At 40.5% G+C, this 22,057-nt stretch overlaps 1 protein-coding gene across 5 annotated transcripts in view; it reads left to right on the top strand.

Moving 5' to 3' along the window:
* Nucleotides 1-22,057, top strand: part of LOC142373273 (myocyte-specific enhancer factor 2C-like) — a 42,744-nt gene that overhangs the window by 10,853 nt on the left and 9,834 nt on the right. For all 5 annotated transcript variants that reach the window (XM_075456456.1, XM_075456454.1, XM_075456458.1 and 2 more), the window contains 3 exons: nt 3,394-3,568; nt 7,470-7,673; nt 21,873-22,016. In XM_075456456.1, the coding sequence (XP_075312571.1) occupies nt 3,515-3,568; nt 7,470-7,673; nt 21,873-22,016 (402 nt within the window). In that variant the 5' untranslated portion in view covers nt 3,394-3,514. The remainder of the gene's footprint in view (nt 1-3,393; nt 3,569-7,469; nt 7,674-21,872; nt 22,017-22,057) is intronic.

Genomic DNA, 22,057 nt, shown 5'->3' on the forward strand with positions numbered 1-22,057 from the left:
TCCACACTTTAAACCAGTCGGGATTTGTGAGCTTGCAGAAGACAAAACTACAGCAAAACTGAGCTCAAAACTTCAAAGGATGGGTTTAGTAAACTGGCAACAGATGCTAATTTTCTTTATGTGCTTATATTTGCCAATATATTTAAGTTTATACTTTACTGTGATATACCTAAATATATTAGCCCTGTGTTAAAAAACATATTTGCAATAACAGTTGAAAGATGGAAACCACCAATTTAGAACAATGAAAAGGTTGTTCTTTATTAAACAAACAGTTTCTCTGAAAATTAAGTTTAAATCTGCACCACAAGTTGTTTCCATCAAATCTCTTAATCCACACTTTGAAGTTTGTCTCTTTTTTTTAAGGAGTCGATGCCTTTGTGGCTGTAAGGAAGCAGCTTTTGTGAACATGTCAGCTGTTTCTGCTTTTAAAGAATAAAAATGGTCGATACTTGGATTTATTGTAATTTAGGATCATGAAAAGCATTTAATTTTCACTTCATTAGCTTCAATTTGCTTGAATTCATTGATTCTCTTTATTTTGACCAACTGAAAAATAAAGCAGAAATGAACGTGCCGAATGAAAAGTCGCGCCACAGTCCTTTTCTCCTTTTTGTCAGAGCGCTCACAACTTCATCATCGACCTACGTCCTCACCAATCCTCGTCTTATTCTCCGTTTCATCCTGCCTGCTCCTGAAACCCATCGCACCTCCTGTGTCTTCACCGCTGCTGTGATGACAGCAGTGAAACGCTGCCAAGAAAGCCACCCGTGCATGTGTTTTGTGTTTGTGCACGTCTGTATCTGCGTGTGTGAACATCCATTTAACTCACCGACCCAAGCTCTTAAGCTGGACACAGGTCACATGGCGCTAACACACGCCTCATGCACTGGTCCTTCTGCTCACACTGGATCACACATTCTTCCCTGAGCCTTTTAGTCGTATGTTCCTTCATGACCGTAAACATGGAGTTAATGGAACTCGAACTACTGGGAGTTCAAACTACTGGGAACTCCAACTACTGGGAGCCGGTTCCCGAAGACGGAGGCGAAAATAGATAAAATGTTGGTGCATACTTGAAATTAAAGTGTTTCTGCAACCAAAGCCATTTGTACTATGTATAACCGGATGAGAATCGATAAGAGAACCGAGAAGGAACTGAATTGATAAGGGATATCGATAATGGAACCGGAATTGCTAAATTCTTAACAATTCCCACCCCTAGTCCCACCACAGCATTTCAATCCGGTTAAGGTCTGGACTTTGACTGGACCATTGCAACACCTTGATTCTTTTCTTTTTCAGACATTCTGTTGTAGATTTGCTGCCGTGTTTGGGATCATTGTCCTGTTGATGACCCAGTTCCAGCCAAGCTTTAGCTGTCAGACAGATGACCTCACATTTGACTCTAGAGGAGTTCATAGTGGACTCAATGACTGTAAGGTGCCCAGGTCCTGTGGCTGCAGAACAAGCCCAAATCATCAGCCCTCCGCCACCGTGCTTGACAGTTGGTATGAGGTGTTTGTGCTGCTATGCTGCTATGCTGTGTTTGGTTTTCTCCAAACGTGCTGCTGTGTATTATGACCAAACATCTCCACTTTAGTCTGGTCTGTCCAAATTATATATCATGATCAGTGATTGTCTTGAATAAACACTTGAAGCAGCTAATTTGAACCAGAATACAACTCGAGTCTTTACCTCAAAGACTTCAGCATTTTTTTCAAATAAATGTAATGATTTGCTTCGGTCACTCACACAAAGGTAAACATTTTAATTATTGATGGAATCAGATTAATCTTTTATGTTAAAGTCTTTCAGAAAACAAAATGTTTTTTATTTATATTTTAGTTTGGTCACTTTCACTTTGAAACCGGTTGGTCTCTGTATTTCAAAACTTAGAACTGGTGTCAGTAATTTTGGGCTTAACTTTCTATGAGGAATATCCAAGCTGTTGGGACATGACCCTTGTGAAGGCAGGTTATTCAACAAGTTCTTAATGTAGTGATGTAAAACAGTGCTGGCAACATAGGGGTGGGTATTGGCAAAGAAGTCACGATTCGATTCGAATCACGATTCACATGCCACGATGCGATTCTATCACGATGCATCACGATACTTGAATTATTGCGATGCATCGCGATGCATTGCGATATTTTCACTGAACATACTTAAAAAAAAATACAGCCATTACCAGTGGCTGACTGGCTGTGTATGATCTGGATAGTGTCTTCAATTGATACATAATTCAAAGCAAATCAATTCATAACTGTATTTATTGAAACAACTTTTGGAGGTATTGCCATTAAAACAAATATTACTGGACACAAATATTACTATTACTGGACACACTCATCACAAAAAGTGCATAGGATTTATAAAACTTAAAATAACAAAATAGGGATGATCAGTACAGACAAAAAAGTGCATAGGCTTTATAAAACTATATATATATATATATATATATATATTGCAAACATCCCTTGCAGCGAAATGTATCAATTACATGTGTCCTATCATTAAAGGCATAAAAAAAAAAAAAAAAAAAAAAAATAATAATTTTTTATTTTTATTTTTTATTTTTTTTAAATAATCGATACTTGGCGTCCAGAATCGATGCAGTAGATTGCGAAAATTAGAATCTCGATGCATCGTCATGACGATTATTTTGCACACCCCTATGGCAACAGTTGTCTTTGTAGGCAGTGAAGTGAGTGTTTGTGAGCTGTAAATCAACCTGCTCGGGGATGATTGTGAACAATAATCGGCAAACATCAGTGACAAGTATTTTTAGCTCAGCCGAGGTGTTTCCCATTCGCCGGTCCCAATTCAGCTCCACCCAGTGAGGAAGTCTTCTGGCCAGCGGTTAAGAAGAAATTCCTGTCCTAAAGTGTGGTTTTTGAAAATCTGCAGATGTTTTTTACTCAGCGTACGACAAAGCCAGACTCCTCAGTCTGTGTTATTTGCATTCTGGCATGCCCGCTTGTTTCACTTCCTCCTGAGGGCACAGTTAACCCCGCGAGGAAGCTGGTTTATGGGTGTGTCGGGGATACAGCAGCAGTGACATGCAAACAGACAGTATGCTGCCTGTCTGTACGTGCATGGCAGTTAAACTCTGCACCAAAGCATGACACGGCACCCCCGCACTGTCCAGTTTTTATAATTAGATATAACGGCCATACATGTCTGGTTTTGTTTTGCAATCTTTTCATTTAATTTCCAATGAGAGCGTGGCTGGAAGTGATGCCTTTTCTCGTTGTTTTGCCCCATCTGCAGTTTCAAACCAGAAGGTCTTTTGTAACAGAGACTGTTGACCTCTTTCAAATGTTTGTGAATGTTTGTGTTGAACTCCTTTAATTTTGAGACTAAAGAAGTTTTGTTGCTGTTTCTCTGCAGGTGCCAGACAGCAGAGTGGATTTGAGAAGTGAAAACTTTTGAGGACCCAGAAGTAAATCGAAGGAGCCGAAAGAGCCAACAAAAAGAAAAAGAGGAAAAGCCGACGGGAAAAATAGCAGAGATGGGGAGAAAAAAGATTCAGATAGCGCGGATTATGGATGAACGGAACAGACATGTAAGCAAACAGATGATTAGAAGTGGTTCAGAAAATGTGTCAATCTGAATTCAGTCACCCAGATGTAGAATTAACAAAAGTAACCAATGCACGGCTCTCCAAACACATACATAACTGATGGAGAAACTGGTGGTGTACAGCCGTTGGTTTAAACTGGGGGCAGTTACATGTTCAAGTATGGTGGGGAAGATACTGAACCCCAAAATTACCCCATGTGTTCATGACTTGAAGTTGCTTTGGATAGAAGTGTCTAAGTGTAGAAGTGTGCTAAATTAATGTAATGTTCAGGTTTTGACACACCTATTCATTTAAAACACTGTGAAAGGTGACATATTTCGCCTTTTTTCTCAGTCTGTTACAATTTCCTGAGATGTTAATGAAATCACTGTAACAGCAGCTCCGTTTGAACCATGTCTTTACAGCTCTGTTTATAGTAGATAGTTTTAGACCGTGCCGTTATCTGCTCAACAGCAGTACTCTCTCCTCTTCCACAGGGTGTGTACATTTGGACACAAATATTCTTTTAAGCATGTTAAAATCTATGACAGAGCGTACAGTATCTAACCCGAAAGCTCACACCAGCACACACAGCAAACTGATAGAAAAATACCTGACTGGCTGTCTTATTAAATACTTACCTTTCCTTCATCTACAGTTGGACCCTGGGCAGCTGGTATTGATCCCTCTTTTAGGCTCAATGTCATGTGTTGAACTCTGCTTTATCAATCGCAAGTTCTGCATTTTTCCCATAAAGTTAGCTTACAAAGTAAACACAAAATATTTTATTTGTAAATGTTGATCTAATAAACAAAAGATGTAAACATTAGATAAAGTTTTATTAAAGCAGCTTTACACTGAAGAAGTCTGTGGACCTTAAAACTGTGCTTTTGACCATGTTTTGAACCACATTGACTTTTGTTGGGTCTGAAACTGCTCTGGAACACCTGGGGGCTGAGATACTGCAGTTCACGACTTTGGTTTCCTGCCCTGCACGGCAATGTTTTGCTTTACAGTTGCTTGACATTTTTGTGGGCTTTTGATGGCCTCTTTGTGGCCTCTTCAACATCACAACAAATTCACGTGTATGGCTGTACATGTGCAGGGCTCAGAGGGAGATTTGTTTTAATGATGGTGTCCATCCATCCATCCATCCATCCATCCATTTTCTATACCCCCTTAATCCGTAGGTCGGGTTGTGGGGGGGCTGGAGCCTATCCCAGCAGTCATCAGGCGAGAGGCGGCGTACACCCTGGACAGGTCGCCAGTCCATCACAGGGCCACACAGAGACAAACGTGACAAACAACAACACGCATGCTTAATGATGGTGTTACTTCCCAAAATTGTAGAAGGAGCCAAAGAGCGATAAATTGCCCAATTAACTTTATAACTGCTAATGAGAATTTGCTATTAGTAGCAAAGCAAAATGGAAAAGAGCCCTGACTTCTTAAGCTCAGGGAATGTAGCATGATGTAAAGTTGTGGTTGGAGATAAAGATCAACACCAGCTACATTCAGAATCACTTCAGTTCTTCCAGCTGGTGATTTCCCATCATGTGATGCTCACAATCATAAAGCACCAGCTAGCTCATTGTAACATGACGACTGAGTAATGAGGGTTGATTGTCAATGGAACTTTTGCATGGGTGCACACACACAAGGACGCACACGCATACACAAGTCCTGTCTGGGGGAGCGGTTCCTCTCTTCCTGTTTTGACAGGAAGTACGGGCACATGTGCTTCCTGACCCGTAACAGGCGGGACTGACCTCACAGTTCTTCCCTGGTCTGTGTGATGGTGCTCCGGGAGGAGCAGAGGAGGCTGCTGTGAGGAATTATCTTAAAAAGAACAAACGCCACCAGCAGGGAGCATAACCTCCCTTTTCGGCAGAGAGACGTATCACATGACATGATGCACAGCAAAGTAACATCAGTTCTGGCTTGTAAGAGGTTTTAGAGAAAAACATACATACTTAATTTTGTCATATTTTTCTGTGGTAATGTAGTTTAAACAGAGACTGATACCATTCAACTGACCACAGATGGAAATTAATGGATGCCTATAAGCTGTGCTCACATCCTGAACTTTAGGAGATTCACGTGTTCGTGTTTTAGCGTGCTAACATTTTCTTTTAAGCCATTTTTGTAGAATTTACAATAGCTGTACCTTCTTGGGTTTTGATGGGTCCTACAGACGCTTGTACAGGCAGACCTGATCGCACACTCTTCCCTGCAGCTCTTCCTGTTTTTCTAATGCACCCTTTGCACAGCAAACACCAGGTTACAAAGATTAAAAGGTGCACAACATGCACCAAAGCACACAGAGCAATTATAAGCAAAGCATTAAAACCCAGAGTTGCAGCTTGTTTTCAACATTCCATATAAGAAATGCAAGGTATTGCCTTTCATACTGTGAAGGCACATCAGCCATTTTGGACCAAACAATGCCAACTCACTGGAAACACCCACAAGCCCTGTGCGCCAACTTTAGTCACAGTATACCAACATTTAACCTACTGATGGTTCTTGTGACTGAAACAAGACAGTGTTTCCCGCAGTGCATTGTAGTCAAGGCGGCCGCCTTAGCAAACTCGCACTGCCACCTTGCCAACGTTCCCAAAAAAAAAAAAAAAAAAAAAAAAAAGTTTTTTTTTTTTTTTTTTAAACTGAAGGAATAATGCTTTGCCAGGCTCAGACATTAAAGCTGCCGTCGGCAGGTTTTCAAAATTCCGAGTCTAAAGTCGGAAAATTCGAACTGATACAACTTTCAGGTCCCTCCCCCAACCTCTACCAAGCTCAGAATCGCCCCCCAAACCCCTCCCCCTCTGTGGACGAGGTTGTGCACGTGAGTTCACACCAGTGTGAGCGCACACAAGCTGGGGCAGACTCACGCTCAGTGTGCACAAGCTGTGATTGACAGGTAGGATTCCTCCACCCTAACTTGATTGGTTAAAAACAGCCGGGAGCGCTCGGTTTTTGCAAGCATGATTACAGGCTTCAGAGGGAGCTACAGATTTTGTTATTTTTCCTAAACAGCCTATTTAATATTCTACTTCCAGAATCCCATGACAGTTCAAGCTAATATGACTAAAAAAAAGTTGCCGACCGCAGCTTTAAAAGATAGCATTGATAACATTGAATTGCGACACCTACTGGTTGTTAATGTAAATAGTTAATAATGTAAATAAAAAAGTGTTACAGCTCTTAAACAGCTTTGTTATTGCTCTAACAGACCCCGTCCCATTCCAAGTACACCCCCCCCCCCCCCGACGACTCACCACCTTGACTAAGCAATTTCCTGCGGGAAACACTGCAAGAAACGAGAGCATATTCTCCCCCAAGGCCTGATCCACCAAATTTGGATTGGTTCTTCTTTTGCTTATAGTCGACCCCTTCATCAAGTTTTATGAAATTGTGCTAGTTAGTTTGTGACGTAGAATCATCTGAGAATCGTTCTGTTGAAGTTGTTTAGAAAAAAACGAGAACTTCAAGAAAAAAAACACCTGTCCAAGCAAACTTCAACCGAAATGTGACGATCAGAGTCAGTCGGTGAACTGGAGCCCCAGTGCCTTCTGTTGTCAAGCCTTAAACCTACATTTGGCTACTGGTATACGCAGCTGGTTAGTCCAAACCTGTTTTTTGCACAAATTGACAGCATGGAGGCATGCAAGATTTGCTTGTGATTTGGAATCTTGTTCAACCACATAACAGACTTTAAAACTTTCTAAAAGCCTTAAGGTGTTATTGAATAAGCAATAAATTGGCCATCAGAACACCTCTTAGATAGATGGAGTTTAAAGATGGAGATCATAACAACTGCTTTGAAAAGAGAAGAAAAAAGTATTTCTGGACACAAGTCAGAGCCGTGCATTGAGTTAATTCTTCATCTTCCTCTTTTCTATAGGTGACGTTCACCAAGCGCAAGTTTGGTCTGATGAAGAAAGCGTACGAGCTGAGCGTGTTGTGCGACTGTGAGATCGCACTCATCATCTTCAACAGCACCAACAAGCTGTTTCAGTATGCCAGCACTGACATGGACAAAGTTCTGCTTAAATACACCGAATACAACGAGCCACACGAGAGCAGGACCAACTCGGACATCGTGGACGTGAGTAAAATCCAAAGTACAGATGTGCACTCTACATGGACAGGAACTGAAGAACACGTGTGACACAACATCGAATTTGGGTTGCTGTTTGTGTTTGCACAGATGTTGACCTGTGGCCACAGAAGGATCATCGAATAGGGCCTCTTTTATGCACTGATATACAGCACGTTTAAGTCTTTCAACACATGAGCTCATGAGATCTTCTGGATAATGATGGTGCAGTCCTACAGAGGATACACAACACAAAAAGTGCACATTGTTGTTTTGTTTTGAGCACTTTGAGAATGGTGGATGAGACTTCCTCATGTTTTTGTGTTTATCTCGATACCACATGTGTTTGAATGTATCCACAACATTAGTGAGTGAGTGGAAGGCACCATGAAGGTCAGCAGGAAAGAGTATGAAGCAGCATTGTGCTGGCAGCAAATGTTCCAGGGGATTAACTCTTACATTCAAACGCTGCCTCACTGGGCAGTTTTCCAGAGGTGTTTTGGGGCCAACAGGAAAACTTCTACCAAACCTAACATAATGAATTCTGCAGATATTTGCATTCTCGCGTGCTGCCCATCCAGAAAATCTCTGGAAATTTTCATGTAATTTGTGCTTGTGTAAAAATGTCTTTACTAACCAGTTGACCGAGGACATGAGCAACCAGCGGAGAACTTGAATATAAAATCAATTATACATTTTATAGTTTCTCATTCATTCTACACCAGTAAAAACATAGTTATGAATGCTTTATTGAATATCTGCCGGCAGAACTTTGTATGAACAGTTCTGAATCAGGATTCCACATATCAAACCAACCATGATTCCTACAAATCATTTCAAATTCCTACAAATCAATTCCTACATGTAACTGAACTGTTTCACCCTTTAATGTCCGGCTCTGCTGGTAAGTAAACCTGCCAGAACCAGCTCTACCAATCAGTTTAGGGAATATAATGTTGAAGATGAGTATGTGTTAGGTGATATCTCAACCATTTTTTAAACTTAAAACATGAACTGTTATTATTTGTGTAACCAGCAGCTCAAAATGGCAGAAAAACAATAAATGTAGCTCATAATGTTGTGGAGCAAATAATGAGAAGTTTCAGGACTTGATGAACCCAAAACTCTGAGAACTTTTAGTCTTTTCCATTCGCCCCAAAACAATCCTGAGTCTGAGTCTGCTGCAACTGAGCATTTGACAGCAAACGTCTCAGTTTGGTGTGTGTGTGTGAATGTTTGTGACAGCTTTGCACACAGTAATACAGTATGTTCTAAAGTCTGTTCTGTCGTGACTTATGTAACAGTGTTAGGAGAGCACAATGGCAAGCGTACGCCTCAGCAGACACATGCGAACACACACTCACACCCTGAGGACATTTGCTAATCACTTTGTGACACTGAGGTCACATTTAAGTCCAGGCAGGATTCTGGTGCAGTGGGAAGGAACGCAGGAGCTTTTATCCCTGCTGAACCTCCTCCCGCAGTCCATCAGAAAGCAGTCAGACGTCATGTTGTCCATCATAAAGGCTTTCTCATGATAACGCAGTGCTTCCTACATGTTAGCTTTCAGTCTCAAAGTTTGAGGATATGATAACAATATTAAATATTGTTAGTTAAGTTTTGAAAAAGTGCATAAACTGACATTGATATCCACTGAAAGACTAACAGAGCTTCCTTCTTTGAGCTGCTGTATTTCTGCTGGATTGGTAGGAAGTTTTCATTTAACTGACATTAATGCTGCACATTTAGTTTAACTGTGTTCTTACCTCCAGTTTTCAGCTGCAGTGGAAACTAACAAATCTGATCTTCTGAGCTGTAAAACAAACTGGCTCAGCTGGCCACCTTAAAAAAGGTGTCAGTGCCATCTTGAACCCATGTCTGCACATGTTCAGTTCATACTGTGTGTTTGCATACCTGAGCACGCGGCCCACCACATGGCCTCCCGGCCGACCCGGTCCAAAGCAGGCTTACCTGCGCCGTAATCCTTGGTAATCTTAACGCAATCCTGTTAGCTCGTTACTGTAATCAGTCCAGGCAGCCTCTTCGTCCCTGCTATGTATCCACACAGTTTGGCTTATTTACAGCAGCTTACTGCTTTCGCTGTTCCTGCATCTGCTCTAACCTCTGCACGATGTTTTCCCCACGTTTTCTGTCACGATATTTATTTTCTATCACCTTTGTCCAAACTGAGGAGGGAAGGTTCCGTTTTTAATTTGAGTAGAGCTGAACAATTCACTCTAATTTAGACAATGAATATAATTTTTAGAAGTGGCCACAGAAGAAAACCGATGTTTATGAGGAGCAGCCTTAAAAGACATGAAGAAGAAGAAGGAATCAGTGGTTGTTGATGCTGTTTTGTGAGAAGTTTGAGTGCAGATATTTGAGAAATGGAGGATCATACATTGTATTTGATGCAAGAGTTACGCAGCAGTGCGTAAATCAGCCTCATCAAAGAACAGAAAACATGAAGATTAGAAGCAAGTCTGGGATAGAACAAACACTGGTGGGACTTTTCCCAGATGTTTGTTTTCTCCTCAATAAGCAATTTAGTCTGTAGTCATTTAATGGGAGGACAACATTTGCAACCCGATCTTATGATTGAATTTTTAACAGATATGTTGGTTCACAACTTAGAGATTTTAGATTACTGCATTTTCTTACCCATTTCCCTTCTGTGATGCCGCTTTCATACCACTACGTGATGACGTTGACAAATGGAAGTCGACAGCAGGCACTGATGATGAGGACGCATGGTTGGTGGATGAAATTTCATTTTCTACTTTACCCCCTCCAGGGAATGTTTAGGGTTTGGACCTAGAGGTACTTGATTAGTGTTACATGTTAATAAATGCGAAGACGGGGATTACAAAAGTACATTGTTATTGTTTATGAAAAAATCCAGCCTAGTTCTGTTTCTGGTGATTTAATTTGAGCTGTGGATTCAGGAGGCTCTGCCATCCTGGTGCTCTAAGACTTAACTGCTACCTACTCAGTCATGCAATCCTCTTATCAGGCCTGGAAACCTGTGCAGGTGATAAATATGTGCACTCTGCTGGTTTCAGCCAAGTAGGAGTTTCTTTATGGGCGAGTAGTCCTCTGAGATGGCTCCTGAATTTATGGACAACCTCTGGGCAGTCCAGCCTCTTAAATTCACCACTTTGTGAAAAGTTTTAAGGTTTATTTTGACAGTGATTTTAAATTCAACTAAAGGATTTCTCAGTTGTTAAGTCTGGCTTCTTTCAGTTGAGACTCATTCCCAAACTAAACCCCATTTTCCCTGCAAAGATTTAGAGAAGGTGATTCATGACAACATGTGGGTATCAACCAGTCATCCATGCATTGCCGACAGCTAATCCAAAAGTCTCCTGATAGGGAAGTAAAAGAGGGACCACATCACTTCGGTATTGTCCTCCTTCCACTCGCTTCCTGTTCACTTCTGGACTGATTCTTACATTTTTATCTCCGACTAACTTTAATCTTTCCAAGCCGCTTGATTTCTACATTCCACCCAGAACAGCTGAGATCATCCAGCCAGTTGCTCCTGCATGTATCTGAAACTAGGCTCTAATGTCATGTGACGTAATGTTTTTTTTTGTTGATATCAACATCAGATGTATGTGAAAGTATGGTCATTAGAATCGAGCATGTGGACCGCAACGTTCAGGTCAAAATGTGCTCACACGGTAACTGATCTGCAGGGTTATCCGCTGAACTCACCCATGGGAAAACACTCTCTGATTTTGCAGACTTCTTATAAGGTCACTGGATAGGTAAGCTGGAGCAAATTCACATGCAGCCCCTGTGAATGTTAAAAAAGTGATAATAACCCATTTATAACCTCCTGATTATTGTTCATGTACCTAATTAAAAAACAGCTACTTCTTATTAAGAATTATCAGATTCATCCAGCAGCACCAAATGGCACAAAAGGGCCATGTTGCTCATAGTTTGTGGTTTGCAGATGGGCTGTGGAGTGAATCATATTCCTGTTCTCTTGTTTAGCTGTTCTATCTGCTCTTCACCCTCAGAGAGAATCTCTATCCCCCAAAATGCCGAACTATTCCTTTAAAGTCCCTCCAGCTGAGCAGAGCTCTGATTGAGCACAGCAAGAGCAGCTCGTCTCAGCCACCTTGGCACCATGTATTGTTGCCTTACCCAGCGAGGTTACACATGCCTCCCAAAGACCACTATCCCTGCCATCATCCAATCAGAGAGCAGCAGGTTGAAGCAGGGTGAGCTGGCCAAGTATTAAATGCTATCAGCGAAGGCAGTAATCACACAGAAACCATGTGCATGCACTCTTCAGGGTTTCTGGTTTCCAGAACACACACACTGAAATGTTTCCAGAGATCTTCATCGGATACGTGACGTATGAGACAACATTACAGCTGCTGCCACAGATCTTTACAGACAGCCCTGCTGAACGCTACCTGAAGCTACTGCTTCCACTCTGAGGATTTCTTCTCTTCTGCGGCGTTTTACAGTAAAATTAAAGTCTTTGTACTACGATAGTCAGTTAAAGCAAGACACAGACGTACCCAAATTGGCAAACTGGAACATTTTTTTACACCCAAATCTTTAGTTTAAGGTTTCTGCCTTATGTTTTATGTTGTTTTATCATCCTGGTAATGGAAAAAATTGGGCTTTATATCTTTAAAGAATCTATTCTCAGGCCCGTCACCATCTTGATATTTCGAAACAGGAAGTTATTAACAAACAGTGAGCTACAGAAACTATGTGCTTCCTTTGAGTAGCAGCTTCATTCAGAATCTAGCTGAGCCACATTAATGTATTTTCTGCATCATTGTCTGTAGAGCTTTTTTGTATTTTGGATAATTGGGTTTGTTTATGCACCGTATTAATCCTGTTGGCACCAACACTGTCTGAAGGGACCCTGCGAACTAAACTCCAGGATCAAGTTTTTAGGTGTGTCCACCCAACAAAACAATAGAAATATCTGTCCACTGCAAGTAAAGAAAAACACCTTTCTTACTTTTCCCATCTCTATCACTTGCATTCTCTCCCAAATCTGAACATTTTGAACTAATTTGACCTAAATTAAAACGAACCAGGCAACAGCGGTCCTCCTATCATGCTGCCAATGGGCAAAAACTAACAGTTAATATAATAAACCCATTAAAAATGTTAACTGAGGTCACTATTAAGGTTTTTTTAATGGAGATTGAGGCTATCCAATTACATTTCTACTGGCTATTAGAGAGACTGCAGGTTGAAGGCTTCTCACAGCTATGTGGTTTAGACTTGAGACACGTTTTTTTAAACCTGGACCTTATTTCTGGCATAAAATACATTCATCTATTCACCGATAACAGTTTGGTGAAAGTCGGCGTCCTTCGGACGATATTTAGATTACTCGAGATCCGCGTATATCCATATAACGGGAGAGAACAGGGCATTGACAATACAGCCTCTAAATAAGGCATTATCTGTCGTTATTTCTCCAATAATAAGACGAATGAATGAATGAACGCATACTATTGAACTGTTAACTCAGAGCTGCCGTGTTGTTGTTATTGGCGGCTATCGGGGGCCTTATAGCTTTCTACACACGCGTCTATTGAGATGACTTCATCGATGCGCACCGCTGCAGTATATTAACGTATTTTATGCCAGAAATAAGATCCAAGTTTAAAAAAAAAACGAACTTCCCCTTTAACTCCCTGAAACTGGAAACACGCACAAGAACATGGATCAAAACAATATGTTTTGGAACTGTTGTGACACTGTGTTGAAGACAAATAGATTTAAACTAGTTTTTATCAACTTGTGGAGGAGTGCAACAGGGAAAAAACAGTTTTCGATGAGGGTTGAAATGTTGGTTCTGGATGATATACGCCCACATAGCTGTGAGAAGGCTGCACACCAATGAAATATCTGCCAGACAGGAATTCAGGAGAAGAGAGGCTCCTTTGTTTTGGGTCATCTTTTTCTGTTCTCATGTGGCAGCTTGGCATGTGCCTGTTTGTGTGTGCAAACAGGCTGCAGGCCAGATAACTATCAGTTTATTGTTTGGTGTCCGTTTAGCCTGGGAACCTTGCTGCTATTTTTAAATTGAAGGAGTTTTGCATTCCTTGCAGTTACTCTGTTAACCTTCTTTTGCTTCAGCCTGCTCTACAGCGTCTCTGTGTGTGTGTGTGTGTGTCAGACTCCTCGCTGTTTTCAGATTAGAAACAGATGAAGCTAACGCTCACACACACTCACAGAGTCAGTCCAGTTCCTTTGTGTTGGCTGAGATCCCTCCCTGCTAAATGGCTGGAAACCGGTAGTGGTCTAAAAATAGCCCAGAACACAGCTAAGAATAGCCATGACGGGCTGCGAGTGTGTGACTGTGGTTTGCTGTGAATGACTGTGTGTGCGTGTTACTGTGTGAGCCAGGGGAGGAAAAAAAAGAAAAGGAAGAGAATCAACTTCAGGCTGAGTCTTAGTTCCCCAAAACTTCCCCCTCTTCCCTCCTTCCTTTTTCCTTTTCTGACCACTATAGTTTATATCAGCAGATTAGGAGGAGGAGAAATGGATGTAGACTGAAATGTAAAGACCTAAAAAGATGTTTATTGTGTCTACTGTTCATATACAGTTTCATGTAATAATGACCCAGCCCTCATTTCTTTCTGCCTTTCTTGTAATCTTTAAAGTGGTCCTGATCAATAGTTCTACAGGCTATCTGAAGCTCTTTCAGAGTTGTTCTTTGGACATTTTTCTGCTTTTTCACTCATTTTCAGTCCAGTCCTTGTACCTGACCATTTTCAGAGGAATGTGTTTTTTCTTTCAATTAAGTCTGACCTATGAATTATTCAAGCAGAAAAAAGGCTCCTAACTTAAGGGATGAACCAGTGTTGTGTCTACACCTAACATACAACTTAGCAAAGAAGCCATTTTAAATTGTATCTTTAAGCACTTAGTTACGAGCAGCCTGTCACAGACACACATCATTTGTTTCCATTTCTTTAGTTGCATCAATGAAAAACACCAAAGATAACACAGTTTGACAGACAGAAAATAGGATTTTTGCAGCAACAAGGTGATTCCCAAAGAGCTATTAGCTGAAAACTTGGCATATCTCAACATAGTGTGCAGTGTGTCCTTAAAACATTTAAGGGAACTGGACAAGTGGAGGACAAAAGAAGCAGTGTCAGGGCTAAAAAAAAAATATCTAGAGCAGATGTACAGTATCTGAAAGTGATGTCCTTAAGAAAGAGGAAAAAATACAGCAAAGATTGCATCTCACAGGACCTGAGAGATGCATCTGGACCTTCTGCTGATCCATCTACTGTTGACTCAAGCCTCATCAGAAAGGGTCTCCATGGAAGGGTGGCTGTCAAGAAGCCATTCTTAAGGAAGGGAAACAGGGAGAAAAGGCTGAGCTATGCCAAAGGACACAAGAAGTGGACTGAAAATCAGTGGCAACAAGTCTGATGGAGGGATGAATCCTCCCCAGAGCACGGACCTCAACATTATTGAAGCAGTGTGGGATCATCTTGACAGAGAACGGAACAAAAGGCAGCCAACATCCAAAGAAGAGCTTTGGGATGTCCTTCAAGAAGCCTGGAGAACTATTCCTGAAGACTACTTAAAGAAATGACAGAAAGCTTGTCTAAGAGGGTTCAGGCTGTGTTAGAGAATAAAGGAGCTCTTACCAAATATTTACTTTAAAGCTCTTACTTTTCTGCCTCATATTCTGTATTTAGATTAATGTTTGACCATGTTTCATTTATTCACTACAGCTATCGTTCTGTTTTTCTTTAAATATTTGAGGGACTTTCACAGTCCTGTACACAATCAACATTTCTTGTTTCAGTGGTAGAAGATGCTCTAAAAGCTTTTAATGATGTAAAAGTAGCAACAGAACGCTGTCAAAGGTTTGTCCTTGGTAGACATTTTGGTAGACTTTGGTAGACATTTACATACATTGTGTCTGGTTAATGTAGGATGATGGAGTTCGTCTACTTTTCAACAATCTGCAGCATTTTAGGCTATTTAAATATAATTAAATTACACGTTGAAAGATAATTATATGTTAAAGATGGTGAATTCGCACTGTGCTCCTGGTGGGCGTGCCACGCTACATGTGAGTGTACATTATGGGCAGCCGAGCCGAGGCTTCTCCCTGATTGGCTCAGAGAATTCAGTCATTTCAAGTGGAAACACTTGAGTCTCCAAACAGAACCAAACTAAAATTGTTCAGAAACCCACAGTGAGAATGGAGCTGCAGCGGTGCTTCAGCGCCCCCTGCTGGTGACAGAAGGTCACATCACATGTTGAATGGCGGCACAGTTAGATTCATCCATCCATCCATTTTCTATACCCTCTTAATCCGCTGGTCTGGTCGCGGGGGGGCTGGAGCCTATCCCAGCGGTCACTGGGCGTGAGGCGGGGTACCCCCTGGACAGGTTGCCAGTCCATCACAGGGCCACCCAGAGACAAACGAGACAAACAACCACACACACGCTCACACTCACTCCTAGGGACACTCCTAGACACCAATTAACCTAACATGCATGTTTTTGGATAGTGGGAGGAAGCTGAAGTTCTGGGTTTATCACCATCATTAATATTAATCTTGTTATGTTTAGTTCCTAACAACACAGATTATTGCTTGTTGATGCAAAAAGGTAGCTTTTATATTTCATATCATGTTTTTTCCCCTTTTCGTATCTATGACAAAAGTGTAGACATCAAAACATCAAACTGTGGTTGATGTTTAATCATGAAAATAGCTGCCTTTTTACTGCCTCAAAATCTAATGATACTTTGATGGTATAAGCATAATAATCCTAATAGGGAATTACAGCTTTTAATTAATAATTAAAAGTGACAATAGCTAATTAATAAATAAATTTGTCTTTGCCTTTTTGGCTTTGGAAGCAAAAGATTGCACATGACTCAACAAAAATAAAGACTTGTATGTATAAAGTCTTACACCAAGGTATACAACTAGCTATTAAACAAATTAGGCCATCGAAGCATTACCTGATACCTTCACAAATGTTTTAAAACCTTCAAAGGCTTCTGTAGCAGTCAGTTGCCAGGCTGGAGCTCCAGCTGTCAGGAGTTTGGTTTTAGAGCTGAATCTACGATGTTAATGTCAGCAGATGGTTGGTGTAATGCAGCTTGTTAAATATAACAAGTGTGACGCACCTCTGGATTATCTCTTAGTGGCAGCAGAAACTCATCCAGCTGTTTTCAGGAAGTTCAAGGAAGATTATCATCGTAATCATCAAATGTAACCGAAGTCCTCTGATTATAGAATAACTAAAACCTTTAGTTGTTGTTTTCATCTGAAGTTGTATTTACCTGATTTTAAGACCAGGTGAATACCAGATTATTTTATATTATGCATTATTACATATGTATTACAACTGAAAGATGGATGTATTAGTAGTAGTCTGCGTGTTGGTTTGTCCGTCTTTTAGTTATGTTTGTTTAGTTATGGGGAACGTTAAGTTTGAACAAAGTGGGTGAATGACTGAGCAGTTAGATACAAATCAATGTTCATGTTTCCTCTTCTACAGGAAGAAATTAAGTGGAGGTACAATATGTGACCATTGGGGTTTGACCAAAGCTGAATTTCATTAAAGTTCTTGGAGAGTTGGAGCAACAAGAACCCATAATGTTTTTGTTCTAATTGGAATCACTTTGGTTAAAAGCTGTGGTATCAATGCACTACTGGAAGCTTTTCCTCCTTTATTGTCCAGTATTTTGAGGGATTTTAATGCAACTGAAACAGCGTCATGTTTTAATAGTTGATAATCAGCAGTAACACTTTCTCATGCTAACAGGGACACGTGTCTCTGGTGTAAAAAGCCAACTGTTTTCATTTTGACTCAATAATATTTTCAGTTTAGGCTCTTAATTCAACAAATATGGAGTGTTTGCTGAAGAGTTTCCTCTGAAAACTCCCAGGTGCACTTCCATCAGAAAATGTTCAAAAATTTTTTATTGTGGTTTGTTTGTACAAGTGCTCCAACTTGAACAGAGTAAATTGCTCATTTATCTTGAAAACTAGCCATGCTTGAGATGTGATCATCAGCATAACATGCACGCCGTGTTACTATTTTAATCCACTTGTTCTGCTCCATTTGTGAGGAAGTTTAATTTAACTTAAGATATCCATCCATCCATTTGCTACACCCGCTTAATCCAACTCAGGATCCCAGCTGTCATTGGGTCAGGGGCAGGATACAAAAATATTAGCAGAAACAAAAACAAATCCTGCCGATAAAAATCATTTTAATTAGTATAACGAGAGCCAGACTGAGTTGGGGCGTTCTGTGAAATATTTGGAACTTTTCAGCCAGGTAGCAGATTGTTTTAGGAAATCATGAGGAAGGTTTTCTAGAAACTTGTAGGAACATTTGAAGCAGTTTCTTGTGTCCCTTTACACAATGTCGGGCTGGTAAATGCTTCCCTCTAATTTTGGACTAAATTTCCATCTGCTGCCGGAGCAGTAACTATGGGATGTTGTAAAATCTGCATGTCATGCTTTTTGACACATGCTCGCTATCGAAGCGCACACACGTTGGTGCACACATGCACCCGAAGCACCAACTGAAGTGGAAGTGGTGGAACAGGAAGAGACCACCCATGAGAAAGAGAGTAGTGGACGGGAGCAAAATTGATGGAAAAGCAAAATAGTTGGGTGGGATGTTATATTATAACCTCACCCTCCATCCATCTTCTATTTTCTATGTCCACACTCGTGGTCAGTGGTAGAAAATTACCTGTCTGTAGATGTGATGTTTAAAATGACCTGTAGCTGTAGATTTTATGTTTTTGTTGCTGTGTGATTATGAATTTGGCTTTAAAATCATTTAAATAATTAGTTTTAAGTGTCTGCAGCACTTTTCTTTTCTCTTAGAAGAGGAATTGTTTGTGCCCACAGATTACAGATCAGTGGCCACGTGTACATCTCATCCACATGCACGTTTACAGATCAGAGGACTAAAACTGCCAAAAACTAACAGAATATATATAAATGGCTCTAAATATATTAATATGCCAATATTAAAAAGAACCATGAAACTATTTATCCAATAGTTAATATAATAAATTTATATTTCTGATTAGATTATGAAATGCATTAATTTAACATTTTTGCTGTCATTTAGTTTAGTTTGTTCAAGACAGCGACCCTAATTTGCATAATTTAGCAGAAACACATTCAGAATTGTTAAAAACCAGAAAATAAAAAATACACTAAGGAAAATAAACTGTAGAAATAACTAAACAATAAAATGATTTAATGTATAAAAAATACATTTTAAACTGAAAGTACAATACATAAGTACAAAAGAGAAGGAAATAAAGAAAAATGTAGAATTTAATCAATAATAAATTATTAAATAGAGACGATGTTTTTATTCATTCAGTAAATAAATGAGGCATTAACAAAGTTTTCACAGTTTTACATTTTATACATGAATTATTCTTAGTTTTATTAATTTAGTGTCACAGAAACTTATTTATTGAGCTTTTTTCTTATTTTTGATGATGGCAGCGCAGTAGTCGTCACTCTGAAAATATGTCAGACACCTTTTTTTCTGAGCCTTTTCTTTGTGTCACTGCACCTTAAAATGATCGTGTGATGGTATCAATCAGTGGGACGTGTGGGTGATGCAGGCTGACACAAGCAGAGCAGATACTTTTTTTGTTGTTGTCATTGAGGGATTTTGAAGGATTGTTTTATCCCTCACCTCTAATTAGAGAATTTTAATTATTTCATTAATCATCTCACAACTCATCAGAAATCAGTCTCAGGGGACATGTTGCTGCACATTTCGTCTTTTTTATTAGTAAATACTTCCATGTGTTACATTGAAAAAGGAAGCTGGATGCACTGCTCTAACTGGTGGAAGTAGGCTACTGGAGTCGGATTTATGTTTCAACAGAGCGGCCAGATTGCGAGGGAGGGACGGGAGTGACGGGAGTGACGAGAAGCTCAGAGGAGCTCGGCAGCAAAAAATAGCCTTCTACGGCCATCCCTCCAGGAGCCATGCTTATATTGGTGGTTGCTGCCTCCTCCTCCTCCTCTCACCACACTCCCCCCTCCCTGCCACTAAAGCAAAACAGGTGGACATGACTGGGATGAGTGGGATAGCTGGTCCAGCAACTGTGTGTGTGATACTGCGGCAGGCAACCAGTGACAGACTGAACTAATGGGCTGTGAAGTGCTGAAGCAGGCCACCGATAGCCAAACCGCATACTGTACAACACACACACACACACACACACACACACACACACACACACACTCATCATCACCTGATACTTGTGTGAGAGATTTCACAACACTGACATGACACACATGCAACATTTCAGACGCATCCTCAATGGAACATGTTTGCTTTTCATGTGTGAGAGATAAAGTGTGGAATGTGTGTTTTTGTCGTGCTGGAGATGGTCTGTCAGGTGTGATTGTGCCCGGTGCTCACTACGGTCTGACTTCAAGACTTATGACCGTTGTGCAGCTGCAGTCTAACTGCTGGGAAAGCTGATCAGATGGCGCCCTCCTGTGGTCAACACTGCCGCCTGCTTCCCCTCGTTTTTGATCCGAGAAATCTTTCGGACAGAAGCTTTTATTTTGTAAAACACGATCCAAAGATCTTAAAACACTGAAATCTACATTGTAAAGTCATGTAAAAAGAAAGCACACCCTCTTTGGAGGCTCAAGTTTTAAGTACCAAGGCATACATAGGCATAAATAGATGTATTAATGATTAATGTAAAATTAGAGATTACTCACAAGTGGAAAACATTCAAGACAGCTGTCAATCTTCCCAGGAGTGGACGTCAGTAAGTTCAACCCAAGGTTAAAAACCCAAGAGCTACATCTCGGACTCTACAAGCCTCAGTTAGCATGTTAAATGTTTATGACAGTGCAATTAGAAAAAGACTGAACAAGTATGGCTTGTTTGGAATGGTTGCAGGAGAGTTACAAAGCTGCATCTGAACAAACCACAAGACTTCTGGAACAATGTCCTTTGGACAGACCAGACCAAAGTGGAAATGTTTGGTCATGATACACAGTAGCATGTTTGGAGAAAACCAAACACAGCATAGCAGCACAAACACCTCATACTAACTGTCAAGCACGGTGGTGGAGGGCTGATGATTTGGGCTTGTTCTGCAGCCACAGGACCTGGGCAGATTGCAGTCATTGAGTCCACCATGAACTCCTCTGTAAACCAAAGTATTTTAGAGTCAAATGTGAGGCCATCTGTCCAACAGCTAAAATTGGCTGAATCTGGGTCATCAACAGGACAATGATCCTAAACACAGCAGCAAATCTACAACAGAATGTCTGAAAAAGAAAAGAATCAAGGTGTTGCAATGGTTCAGTCAAAGTCCAGACCTCAACCTGATTGAAATGCTGTGGTGGGACCTTAAGAGACTTGTGCATAAACCAATGCTGCAAACCTCAATGAACTGAAACAACGTTGGAAAGAAGAGTGGGCCAAATATTTCTCCACAAACATGTGAGAGACTGATAACGTCACACAGAAAACCATTACTTCAACTTACTGCTGCTAAAGGTGCTTCTACAAGCTGTTGGATCAGGGGGTTCACATAGTTTTTCACACACATTTACTTTGTTCAGTAAATAATGACACAGTGTGTTGTTGTTACTCTTGTTGGATTGAACTAATTTTTAAAACTTTATTAAAAATTCTGTCTTGACATGTTAAACATTCGAACTGAAAGCAGGTTTTCTGTCTTTTTCACACATGTAAACATGCATAAGTACAACAATGTTAGGACCTAAAATTATTTAGAAGTTGTTTGAAACAAACTAATATCTAATTAAATTAAAAAAGGCTGTTACAAAGTTTAAACAGGGAACAGTTAAGAGGATAAAGAAGTCTTCTGCTGAAATAATGAATAAAAAATCTGTTCCAGACTAGGTGTGACTTTGTGTGCGAGTTATAAGATCTTAAGTTAAATTTTGAATTTAGTTGAAAGCCGGTGTGGGGAGATGAAAATTGGAATGATGTTGCACCACCAACATTTGGACAGTTTTTGTTAGCAGCTCAGCATTTATTTGTGTCATTTTGGACTAAGTGAAGACTGATAAAGCAGGCTGGAGATGAGAGGATGAAGATATGATTTAAAAAAAAATTGTTTTTGTGCAAAGAAATGTAAAAAATGAAGAAGAAGTAAAGTTTGTGTGTCTTGTCTGCTGTTTCTAACCAGACGCTGCGTAAGAAAGGTTTAAACGGCTGCGACAGCCCCGACATCGAAGCCGACGACTCTGCAGGCCAGAGCCCAGAGTCGGACGACAAGTACCGCAAAATCAACGAAGACATCGACCTGATGATCAACAGACAGAGAATCTGTGTAAGTTCACATCTGCCTCTTGCCATGCTGTGTTTGTGTTG

Source organism: Odontesthes bonariensis, chromosome 22, assembly GCF_027942865.1.
Source record: "Odontesthes bonariensis isolate fOdoBon6 chromosome 22, fOdoBon6.hap1, whole genome shotgun sequence".
NCBI classification, from domain to species: domain Eukaryota; kingdom Metazoa; phylum Chordata; class Actinopteri; order Atheriniformes; family Atherinopsidae; genus Odontesthes; species Odontesthes bonariensis.